Source organism: Trichechus manatus, unplaced genomic scaffold (genome assembly GCF_000243295.1).
Source record: "Trichechus manatus latirostris isolate Lorelei unplaced genomic scaffold, TriManLat1.0 scaffold00094, whole genome shotgun sequence".
Taxonomy (NCBI): domain Eukaryota; kingdom Metazoa; phylum Chordata; class Mammalia; order Sirenia; family Trichechidae; genus Trichechus; species Trichechus manatus.
The window spans coordinates 2,997,055-3,010,473 of NW_004444030.1; the positions used below are offsets into that span (position 1 = coordinate 2,997,055).

The window sequence follows — 13,419 nt, forward strand, 5'->3', positions numbered from 1 at the left end:
TACATTCACATAGTTAATAAATATATATTGTAAATCTGAAAAGGTATACAGTGAAAAATCTCCCTCCCACTCCTGTCCTCCAGATACCTAGTTCAAATCACACTACTACCAAAAAAGTAACCATTGGAATTATAGAACAGGGATGGGCAAACTTCTTCAGTAAAGGGCCAGAGAGTAAATATTTTTTTGCTTTGTGGGCCATACAGTCTCTGTTACAACTACTCAACTTGGTAATTATAGAGGGAACACAGCAGTAGACAATATGTAAAGAAATGTAAATGGCCGTTTTCCAATAAAGCTTTACTTACAAAAACACGTGGTGAGCTAAATTTTTCCCACAGGGTCATAGTTTGCCAACCTTTGCTATAAAATTAAGTTCAAATACAATGTCTCGTTTACAAAATATTTTAAATGTAGTGTTTAGGAAGAGACTGCAACAAAGAATACAATTTGAAAACAATACTTCATTCTGTTTACTATCCATAATGATGTAGTAAGATAACGTATATTTTCATATAAGTGGACTTATGATTACAAGTTGCCTTCTCTACAATCCATAATATATTACTCCAAGTATTCTTCTACTTCTTGATGACATAACTATGAAGAACTGAAGGAACATTAAGACAAGACAGTTTGGTAACCCTACTTGCAGCATGTTACCAATCATTAAACTCTGGCCTAAAACTTTCCTTTAAATTAAATGTTAGATTAAATCTATAATTAATGTTCATGGACTACATTAAAGAACTAAACTAGTTCTATATTTAAAAACAAACAAAATGTATATTACATAATCAAATCAATTCCAAAATGTATGTTTCGAATATGTCCTACAAAAGATTTAAATTAATAAATCAAGATTAGAGAGAACCAGCTCTCTACAAGTAAATCACTGCTAGACTGAATAATCAGCTTCTCAAACTTCAAAAACATGCTATGAATATATCTTACCTTAGATGCCATTTTCATAAAAAGTTTGTTTTGATCTCTTGCTGTTCCCATCTTTTCATTTTTGACTAAATCATTTAGGCTTAGATTATCATCATCATGAAAGTATCTGACCCTTTCTTTTTCTTCATGGGTTGAAGCCTATGACAAAATAAACATTACTGATTTAGTGAAAACATGAGATCTGAAGAATTTTTAATAGATTATCTGTAAGTTTAATGGTAAACGTGAAAATTCCACTAATCTTTCCTTCCAGATCCCTATTCTACCTGCTTCCATGTGAAGGAACTTCCACTACAGTAACACTTCTTACTTCATCTGCCCCTTTTCTCTCCTCTTCCCCAGGGATGGAAGCATGACATTGCTGATATTCAAACATTCTTTTGGGGGAAAGAGAAGAACTGCTCTGTCTTCTTCTCTCCTTTCTGCTGTGCTCCTCCTTGTAGCAAAAACTCCCTACCACCATAGAGGAAACCCTGAAGTTATCTAGAGATTGTGTAAGTATAAACAGAAGAGAAGTCTTAGAAAGCCCACTTACAATTATTAAGCCCATGTTCCCCAAATAGCTTTATCAGAAATAAAGCTGATATTCTGATCCCCAACTAACACAATCCTGGTTCTTCCTATCAGTTGGTTCTGTACCCAGGTGTGAAAGAGAAAAGTGCTATTTATTTCCTCCCAAATCAAATGTCCCCAATGGTACTCTTATATTCTTTTACCCAAATAAAACCTGATCTTCAACTTCTTTGAGATCTTTGGAACCATGTTCCGAATATTTTGTCCCAACGTTACAGTTCCTGTCTTCACTAGCTTAAATCTCATATTCTATGAATTCAATCACTCCCTGGCTCCAGACTCTCAATTCCTGACCCTTCTGTCCTTTCACTATACTCAGAGAGCAAACCTCAATCTTGAATTAATGTATCTACCTTCTTTACTCTTATGCTAGACTGCTTGTTTAATATGTAACTCAAAAAGGGCCCTCAGTGCATTCTGGCAATGTGTCTATTGATTCCTTGTCAGTTCTTTCTGTCATTTCCATAGCAAATAATTCAAGCCTTCACTATTCTCCTGCCTCATCTCTCCTCCAACCTCCTAATTCTTCCCATTACATTAGAAGAGGTATCCATCCCACTTTCTATTTGCTGAATGAATAAATTAATATCTCTAGCAGCACAGGCACTCAGTAGAAAAAGAATATTTGACAGAAAAATTCTGAATGATCTTTCGTGTACACCAATTCCCATTTGCACAGCTTGCAAATTTAAAACAAAAACCTAACTTGGGAAAACTCAGTATGCTGTTTTTGCCATCTCAAGAGCCTCAAGGTAAGGTTAAAAACTAATTGCTAGAGCTAGAAGATGGAAAATTAGGTTTATAAAGGATCACAGCACTTCCATAATTTCTTAAGACATCATCGTGTGTGGACACCCCATCACCACGTCTCAAATCAGCTATCTAATACAGATAACAGGTTTGGGAGATCAAAGTTCCGTAAGAGCTATGGTAAGTATGCAAGAAGAAGCTTATGCATAAACAATATCAAAGAAATGTATACTAAAATTAATTGCCTTAAACATTCAAAATTAACTATTTTTTTTTAATTAGTTGAATTTGATCAAAGATTCTATAGAAGAATCCTGATCAAAAGGGGAAAAAGCAAAACAGAATTTTAAATTGTCATTGACTCCAGACTTCTGGAGCCATGAAGGTTGGATGAATCCCTGAAACTCTGCCCTAGGATAATCTTCAAACCTTAAACCACAAATATTTTCCAGAGTCTTCGTAAACCATACAATAATTTAGCTTAAGCAGAAAAAATGGCTGCCTTGAGCATTATGCTCCTTTAAGAACTATTTATAAGGGATCAAATTAATAACAACAACTTGAAAGATTAGATAGAATCTTAGATGGTAGTGAATTTACGCTAATGGGTGAGGAACAACTCAGAAAACGAGTGTGAGAATGGTTGCACAACTCTAAGAATGTAATCAATGTCAGTAAATGGTACACGTAGAAATGTAAATTGGTGTATGTGTTGCTGTGTACATTCTCAACAACAGCCTTAAAATATACTGATACAGAAGTACATGAGTGTGAGAGTGAATCAAGTTGCAAAACATAAAAACAAAAAAAAGTAGTTGAATTAGATGATATGTTGTAAAAACAAAGGGATATAATTAAGAATAAAAGGAGTAACATAATTTTATGATTTTCTAATGTTTGCATTAGAAAGTACATTTTATAAAATATTTTGAAGTAATCTAATGCAAAGAAACTTCCAAGGATTTTGAAAAAAATAATTTTGAGTTCATAAAAACATTGTGTTAAACATACCATCTGTCTCCTCCTCCTTCCTCCATTTGATTGCAGGGCTTTTCCTGGTGTGTTCACAGGCCATACTCTTCCAGACTGATCTGTTCTGACAAGGATCACTTCTTGCTGGTCTTCAATCTGTGTAAAGATTTAGAGACAGCTTTTGAAATTAATACAAAGAGTGTTGAATGTTTATGTTTAATAACAAGAACAACATAAGGAAGATTCTGGCCTTCACATAATATTATGGATTGCTTAAATCTCCTGGATTTTAATTATCTACTATACTATAAAATGACCATAATCATTTTAGGAAAAAGGTGGGGATAAAGTACTGAAAGTCTATTTTATTATAAAAAAATTTTTTAAAAGCAATCACAGAAGCAAACTTCAAATACAGCTTTCATCTAGACATGATCAAAAGATGACAAAGTACCAGTAGTCAACCAGACACTGTATAAGAGGGTCCATCACTTAATGAAGCAGATTGTCATGTTTAATGGATGTTTCTTCAATCTAAAGAGTCTAGTAAAACTTAATTATAAGAAATAAAGCAACTAAAGGACAATTGTGTTAAATTAACTATTATAATGACACTCCAAAAAAATAAATAACTAAATAAAACCAAACCCACTGTTGTCTAGTTGATTCTGATTCACAGCAACCCCTTAGAACATAGTAGAGCAGCCCCATAGGGTTCCCAAGGCTGCAAATCTTTACAGAAGCAGACTGTCATACCTTTCTCCCATGGAGCAGCTCGTGGGTTCGAACTGCCAGCCTTTTCATTAGCAGCCAAGTGCTTTAGCCACTGCCACCACCAGAACTCTTAATGATACTTCACACAACCTCTGGCCTTTCTATTAATAGCCCTTAAATGCTTTCCACCTCTATGACTTTACAGAAGAAGTTATATCCCACATACTTTCAAGCCGTAATATTTTTTCCACCAACTTTTAGCTAATTACACGCCTAGCACAGTAGAGAACAAGAGTAAATTTTACTCTGTGATGAAAATGGAATGTTATTGGGAAGGTTTTAATGAAGAATCACATAAAAAATATTAGCAAACTACTTCATCAAAAATCGATCTGAAATAAGACCAAGCAAATCATTTATATTTCATTTTTCCTCTCAAACCAGAATCAAACATTAAAAGTTAATTTCAATTCCATTTAATAGAGATTTAGTTCCTCTGTTGAAATGGAAGAAAAAAAGATTTATTATTAATCTTACATTCACACACAATACGAAGTGGACAGAAAAGATTATTTATCACTACTTTTTTCCTCAGTTAATGAAATGTCATATTTTAAAGCTACCTCTATTCATTCTCTTATCAGATAATAGGGATGGGCAACACATTATAATCTGGCTTCTAACTTTATCACTCTGCTGAAGTTGATCTCACTAAGGACCTTTGAATTATTAAATCTAATAAACAATTTCCAATGATCATCTTCCTGGATTTCACAGCATGTGATTCTGTTTATTATATCCTCTAACCTGCAACTTTCCTCATTTTGGTTTTAAACACTCAACTCTACTGGTTCTCTCTTACCTCTCTAACCCATTCATTCATTCATCAATTATTTTTGAAAGTGTCTACTATATGTTAGTTAACAAAACAAATGTGGTTCCTGCCTTTAAGAAGTTTATAGTCTAATGAGGGAATTATTTTTATTATCATTATCAGTATAAAGAAAGCCAATTTCACTTTCTCCTATATTTCTAGCTATTCCTCAAATCCTGATGATTCCAGGGTTCCATGGTTACTATCCTTCCACTGTGAAACCTGATTATCACTTATACTGCCAATAAAGTCATTGTGTTTTAACATAAACATAATTATGCCATTCTCTGCTTAAAACTCTACAGGGATCCCGTATGACAGAGATCAAAATCACTACTGTTCACGTATCAGTGTCAGCCCGAGAATTGTTACCAGCGGCAAAATATTTGTTACTAGTCATGATGAGACAAGTACAGAAGCTGAGTGCTTAACGAACTTTTATAGCAATCTTATAGACTAATTTTGTGTTGGTTCAATCTACATAAAAATTTAGGACTTGTAGTTTAAATATTTTTATTTTTTACATTTTTATTATAAAAATTATTTCACTAAACCTGCTTTAGCAAACCCAGGAATTTTCTTTTTTTTTTCTATAATTCATTTTTATTGGATTTTACAAAAACAATTAGCCGATAATGGACTGGAAATATAAACGTGGTCCTACACCACAGACAGTCTGAGAAGTACTGTGCTATATAAAGTCTAAGCATCTTAGCACAGTATAAAAGGCCTTCAAATTCTGGCCCTAGACTCCTTTTCTAGCTCTTCATAATTCTATGGCTGTACATTTTATTTCCTCTGCATGGAACAACATTCCCTTCATGCTCAACTAGGAAACGAAGGAGTTAGTGACACCCAACGCTCTGTTACCAAATTATTTTAGGCACATTTAATTTGCTGGAGGTTAACTATTTGTTAATAATTATTTGTCTTTCCCACTTTTCCAGGACAAAGCTCAAACTGTACACTATGTCGTGTCAAACATACTGTGGGTACTCCATAAATACTTGCTTGATAAATGGATTTAATAAACTAGTACCTCAGAGAGAACAACCATACTCCCAAAGCTAACCAACTTTCCCCCCACTCCTCTCTTGCCCCCTTTTTGCTACTTTCTGTTCACTGGGCCTACCAATACAAACGACGCTAAGTTTTTCCACTTTGGGTACCCAAGACAGAGTACGTTCTCCAACTACTTAGCATTAAAACTAAAGAAAGAAATGAGAAGTTCATTCTACCCTGAAAATATGCAAAAGTAGTTTTATCATCCATATGATTTAGTAATTTTTCTCTAAAGAAAGCAGAAACCTTTTTTTGATGTAACTAGAAAGCATTTATAAAATCTTTTCTTTTAAGACAACATTCTTTGATGGTTACAAGGGTGGAGAGGGAGGGAGAGGGGAATTCACTAACTAGAGAGTAGACAAGAATCATCTTAGGTGAACGGAAGGAAAACACTCAATACAGGGGAAGTCAGCACAACTGGACTAAACCAAAAGCTAAGAAGTTTCCTGAACACGAGCAAACACTTCGAGCGACAGAGTAGCTGGGGCTGAGATCTGGGGGTCATGGTTTCAGAGGACATCTAGGTCAACTGGCATAACAAAGTTTATTAAGAAAATGTTCTGCATCCCACTTTGATGAGTGGCATCTGGGGTCTCAAAAGCTAGCGAGTGGCCATCTAAGATGCATCAATTGGTCTCAACCCACTTGAAGCAAAGGAGAATGAAGAACACCAAAGACATAAGGAAAATACTAGCCCAAGAGACAAAAGGGCCACATAAACCAGAAACTTCATCAGCCTGAGACCAGAAGAATTAGATGGTACCCGGCTACCATAAAAAAATGATCCCCCTGACAGGGAACACAAAAGAGAGGCCCTGATGGAGTGGGAGAAAAGTGTGAAGCAGAACTCAAACTCACATGAAAAGACCAGACTTAACTGATCTGACTGAAACTGGGGAAACCCCCGAAGCCAGGGCCCCCAGACGCTCTGTTAACCCAGAACTAAAACCATTCCCGAGGCCCACTCTTCAGACAAAGATTAGACTGGACTATAAAACATAAAATAATACTTGTGAAGAGTGTGCTTCTTAGTTCAAGCAGATATAGGAGATCAAATGGGCGGCTCGTGTCCGGAGGCAGGATGAGAAGGCAGGAAGGCACAGGAACTGGCTGAATGGACACAAGGAACCCCCGGGTGGAAAGGGGGAGCATGCTGTCACATTATAAGGATTGCAATTAATGTCACATAACAATACGTGTATAAATTTTTGTATGAGAAATTTTGTATGAGGTGTAAACTTTCACCTAAAGCACAATTAAAAAATTAAAGAAAAAATCTTTGCTTAACAATGTCAAATGCTCCGGATTTTTAAATTTTCCCCAACAACTGCAGTTTGCTTTGTAGAACTATATATTTTTAAAACATTAAAACTGAGTGACTTATTACAAACATTTGGACACTTTAACAAATATCAACGTGTTTTGTGAACTTTACTTCATTAATCTATACAATAGCCCTGTGGCTGACAGGAATCGTGGATTCTTATTTTTAAACAAAGAAAGGGGAAAACAAAATACTTTATATAAAGTTATAAAATCAATTTGCTAGCATATCCAGGAATGAACCTTCCCTACTGGCATTTACAATATTTGTGGGATAATAAATAATTTTCTCTCCCAAAGTACAGATCATTTTTATAGTAACAAAGAAATTGTACTTACCTGCAAAAGGTACATCAGGACCTGGTCATCCCTGAATTTCCATTTAACCCAACCTACTTAAAACTCAACTAAGCTTAAAAGCCTAGCATTATAAAACTGAAAAAAAAAAAACTAGAAATATTGAGTAAATTCCAATTTTTGTTAAATCACATTAACAAAGAATATTGGGCATATTTAAGAATCTTTATCAGGGTCAGCAAATTTTAGCCTGCTGGCTAAATCAGCCTGCTGTTTATTTTGGTTCAGCCCACAAGCTAAGAATGTTTTTTACGTTATTTAATAGCTTAATAAAATCAAAAGAATACTGTTTCATGACATGTGAAAATTATGAAATCCAAATTTCAGTGTCAATAAGCAGAGTTTTATTGGAACACAACCACACTCATTCATTTAAGTATTTGTGGTCGCTTTCACGCTACAACAATAGAGTTGAAAAGTTGCAACAAAGAGCCTAGAATATTAACAAGGAAAGGAAATTTTGCCCATAATATAAGAGAGAAGAGAAGAGTTTCTTTTCCCTTTCAGTTAGATGTATTAGCCTTTTTAAATAAATTAGTTGGGTATACTTCTCACCTCACTTTTCTGCTTTATTCCCTCATATCCTAACGAGTTTCCAACCAGGCCCCCCATGTGTGCCTCATACTGCCCTAAATTTAACCTTCATTTTAGTTATATTCACCCCATTCTTCTGGTTGTTGTTAGTTGCCATCAATTCCTACTCATGGCAACCCCATGTGTACAGAGTAGAACTGTTCCATAGGGTTTCCAAGGATGTGACCTTTCAAAAGCAGATCACCAGGCCTGTCCTCTGACGTGCTTCCAGGTGGGTCTGAACTGTGCACCACCCACAGACTCCTTCCCCATTCCTTAACTCCCCAAAATGTTCCACAAACTGCCAGATTATCTCCCTCCAACTCCTCAATCAAACCAATCATTTTTTTGTGAGCAGGTTAGTGATACTTAAATCTTCCCTGTAGAGGAAACCTTTTTCAAAAGCCATAGCGAAATTCTAGACTCTGTGGTCTGTTCACTGTGAGCAATAAACTATAGGCATTTAGAGATAGAAATTACTCAAAAAACTAGGATGCCAGGAGATAAAGAGTAAAAGGCTGAGGAGAAAGTCAGTACAGGAGCTAGGACTGTGAAATATCACAGCTAAGGTTCAGGGGCATTTGGTGAAAAGTTAATGGGTAACAGGGGGTGTCATTCATTGCAAACATGACAGAAATTAGAGTTGATTTTGGAAGTGGCTGATCTCAGCCAGGTTTTAAGATAAATATAATACAACTGAATTCTCACTTATAGGTACACAATAACTCACTCCAGTTAGGATTTTACCCTACTATGACCACTAGAAAAGATTTAGGCACTGTGGTAAAAGCTACCACAAAAACTGCTTGGAAATGAGTACTCAAAGTCCATTCCACAACAAGAGTCCAATTGTTTCACTGCTTCTTCCATCATTCTACTATTATATCTAGAAAAATCTGAACACATCAAGCTTTCGGTGGGATTTTTTGTTTGTCTGTAGGTTTTAACCTAGCTCCCTAACAGAGGAAGCCATCTCTGTGATTACAAAACCATTCTTTACAGCCACTAACAAACTGTAACCATTGCTTTTAGCCAATAACAAAAGCTGATCATCTATTTGTTCAATATGAATCTAATCTTAAACACTGCTTTGGAAAATATAATCACAAATAAATTCCTAAACTTCTTTTGAATAAACTACACCAATAATATAAAACTCTAAGTAAAAAAGAAACTCTCAGTGAGATGGACTGACACATAGCCAAAACAATGGACTCAAACATAGCAATGATCACTGGAAGATACAGAGAAGATTCTCTAAAATCTCCCAAGGGTACTGGACTCCTCAACAGCAACATCAGACACCAGAAGACAAAGGTGCAATGCCAGAAGGAAAATGATTTCTATTTTTCTATACCTAGCCAAATAATCAATAAATGATGAGCATAAAATAAAATTTACTACTCATGTACCCTTTCTCAAGAAGCTCCTGAAAGAATAGTCCAAAAAAAACCAGGAAAACATGAAACCCAGGAAACAGGGTAGAAGACAGGCAAACAACAAAGACAATTCACATGATGATGACAATGGGAAATGACAACAGAACAGCTGTCCAGAAGATCTGGAGAACAATCAGCACAGATACAAGCAAGAGGTACAAAAACTCCAGGAGGAATACTTCCCTCTCAGGGTTTGGGATATATTTTAACAAGCTATTGGAAAATCCAGCACGGAAACAAAGCAAATGAAAAACAAAAAAAAACAAAGCAAATATGAACGCCAATAAAAACAAACAATTTTACATAAAAGAAAGGTAATCATACTATTTGCCAAGCAGTGTCTATTTACAGGCACTGCTTAAAAAGAAATGATGGAAGTAAAAGTCAGAAGAAACAGCTAAGAACTAAAACTGGTCTGGAAGGTCTGGAAAAGGGTCAAGGTATTCCTATTCTTTGATATATGCCTTTTAGCACTACTTATATATAACACATAGAGTAAAAAGAAAAGAAAAAAACATTGCTTTGACTAAAAGCTCGTATTAAAAAGTCTATACGTTTAAAAGCCTATTCTTGTGTTTTGGAAATAAATCAAATTCTTCCACTAGATCAGATTTTCCCAACTAGTGGTCCATGATTCTAGAGGTTCACAGTGATACTGTTTTGAGTTTCTCATCATTAAAGATGATATAGCATCTATTTCAATTTTTATATTTTAAATTTAAAAATTGTTATAAGCAGCTATTATTGCTGTTAGTATTTCCATGATTTTTAAACAATCTCTACTATATCTAATTATGTTCAAAGTCATATAACAAAAGAGCAAGCTGTTCACTACATACAAGCACTCAGCCAAGGCAGTGAATGACTGAACACCAAGCTGCATTCCATTCGCCAAAATGGCTGTCCTGGCTCAAGACTATTTTTCAATCGGCCCAAAGAAAGCACTTTTTGTAATCCCATAATGGTACCACCTGGGCTTGAGGCAGCCCTATGTCTTTTTCAATTGTTAATGCTGTTTATGTTCTCGCTCTCTCTTTCCTTGATCAGCCTTCCCACAGGCTTGTCTAATTTATCAGTTCTTTCAAAGAATAAACTCTTTTTTTAAAACAATCATTTGTTTTTGGTTTTCCATTTCAGTAATTTCAGCTTTTATCTATCCTTGATATCTCATATCTACTCTTTCATATATATTTTTTTTTTTTCTTATCTCTTCTGTGTTGAGTTACTGGCTAATTCCTCAGGCTACAGAGCATGCTGATGTGGGCTCTGGAGCCAGAATGCCCATGTTGAATCCTTCCATTATACAACCTTGAGCAAATTATTTACTTACTTCAATTTCCTCATTTGTAAAATAAAGAAAATAATGTGTTTTCAGGATCAAATGAATATATATAAAGCATTTAGAACAATTCCAGGCATAAAATAAGAACTCAATAAATATTAGCTATAATTATTTTAATTACCTTTCATTTAACTAATCTGTTATCTGACTGAGTCCTGTTTAGGATTTATCCCATCTCTTAAGTTTAATTTTCATCTCTAAAATTTCCAGAATACCCTCTTTTCTTCATATCTACCTATGATTGTTTCACTTCTGCTTCGTTTTGTTTCATAATATGGAGCCCCGGTGGCACAGTGGTTAAAAGCTCAGCTGCTAACCAAAAGGTCGGCAGTTTGAATCCACCAAGAAGTTTCTGCTCCTTGGAAACCCTATGGGGCAGTTCTTCTCTGTCCCATACGATCACTATGAGTCAGAATCAACTCGACAGCAATGGGTTTGGTTTGGTTTTTTATTCTTCTTACGGATATTATTCTGTTCTCATCAATGAAACTAGTAAACATACTTAGTTTCAAAGTTATTTTAACGATGCTCTATCATTTTCAAATGACTGGCAATGAGTTTATATCCCAATGTTATATTTCTTACTATCTAAGGAAAACTTAATGTTTTCTTACATGTATATCAGTGTATGATGTTGTTGTATGCAGTCGAGTTGATTCTGACTCATGGCAACCTCATGTGACAGAGCAGAACTGTCCCATAAGTTTCCCAGGCTGTAGTCTTTATGGGAGCAGACTGCCAGGTCTTTTCTTCAGCAGAGCCACTGGGTGGATTCAAAGCTCTGAACTTTTAGTTAGCAGCTGAGCACTTAACCATTGTGCCATCATGGCTCCTAATGTTGGTGTATAGGCTTATCTTAAGTGGGAGGGTTTTTTCCTTCCCTCCTCTCTCTCTCTCTCTCCCCCTCTGCCTACTCTTTTCTCTTCACTAATTGACAGTTTTGACACTGTCTCCCCTAAGTCCAACAGGATTCCCAGACCTGAACCAATTCTTTCAATAATAGCTCTGGGGTCTCATTCTGCAGTGATATTGGGAATATTTCACATAGTTCAGGTAATGGTTGCCACGCTGTGTCCACTTACTCTGCACCTCTCATCATAAGCAGGTTCATAGCCCTCAGTACTCAGCCAAAGGCTTCTCCAGACCCCTTTTACAAGAACCCCCAAACCTGCTCAGACAGTGAAGAGCTATGAGAAGGGACCTTTTAACTTCCATCATCTCAGAAGGGCTCAAATCTCAGCTATTCTGCCTATTTTTGAATTTGTATACCTGTAAGCTTTAGCTTTTTACTGCTTTATGTTTCTGAGCTCAGTTTCTCATCCATGGAGAAGTATATCTTGATTTTTGAGCCTTGCTACATCTCTTCAATTATCTCTTTTTATATTTTGTCTGTGATTGCTGTTTTTGTACATAGTGGGGCCTCAAGTACTAATGTACCTCTAGTCCAAAGCGATCATAGAACTCAGAAGTGCTACTCTAATGTAACCAAACTCTTCAGGATGTACAGACCATTGTGCAAACTCCTTATTAGTACCAAAATTCAGAAGCTAAGAGATACCATAGACATAAACTAAAAATGTATTTTATGACCACATCTTTTAGGTTATTCAAGACATCCTGTCAATCTTGGAATTTTTCTAGAGCATGCTCTAGAATTATAATGAAGGTACATGTTTAATCTTTTAGCTCTGGTTTTATTTCTTGCCAAACTGACGTAATAATGACTTACCTAACCTCTCTCTCAAAAAGCTGCTGACAGAATAGATAAGAGACATGTATAAGCTTGAGAAAATTAGTTATTAATGTAAAGAATCATTACTAAAAATATATTAGACAAGATTTAAAAGACTACAGTTCATCTCACAGTTTTAAAAGTGGATTATTTGGAGACATGTTTAATCACTAAAGATTTTAATTTTATTAAGCAGATGTATTTTAGCCATCGTAATATCTAGAGCAATATAAAAAAACCAATTCACGGCAAATGCTTTCATCATTGCTTCATTATAAATCTTACAAAGCTAGTTAGGAGAACATAACTTCATATTATATTTTTAAGGAGGCTCCTTTCAGCATTTGACTAAGGGGTGGAAGGGCAAAGAAGGAGAAGATTTAGAAATTTTTTTAAATGTTGATTGACATTTTAGAGTTTTGCACACTAAAATAATAGGATCTTCTTTTCAGTTAGATGTGAAAAATAGTATTTTAACAGTATAAAACAGATAAATTTAAAGACAGTCAATGTTAAATTTCATATATTAACAACAGCAATCAAATCTAAAAGTCACCTTATATTCATCCTATTTAAAAAGAAACCAAGACTTCTGGCAAGATGGCGCTCTAGGCAGAAACACCACGCCGTCCCTCCACAACAAAGATCCGAAAAACTAACCCAAACAGAGAATCAACAATCCTGAAACCCTAGAACATCAAATGAAGAGATAAAGAACTCGGCCGAACACCAAACGGAGTAAGAATACTGA

The 13,419-nt window shown here is 35.3% G+C and overlaps 1 protein-coding gene across 6 annotated transcripts in view; it reads right to left on the minus strand.

Annotated features, from left to right (window-relative positions):
- The window catches only part of CWF19L2 (CWF19 like cell cycle control factor 2), a 163,445-nt gene that overhangs the window by 56,944 nt on the left and 93,082 nt on the right, over positions 1-13,419 (minus strand). For all 6 annotated transcript variants that reach the window (XM_004382469.2, XM_023736940.1, XM_023736941.1 and 3 more), the window contains 2 exons: positions 3,289-3,405; positions 955-1,092 (listed from right to left, as the gene is read on the minus strand). In XM_004382469.2, coding sequence (XP_004382526.1) covers positions 955-1,092; positions 3,289-3,405 — 255 coding nt within the window. The remainder of the gene's footprint in view (positions 1-954; positions 1,093-3,288; positions 3,406-13,419) is intronic.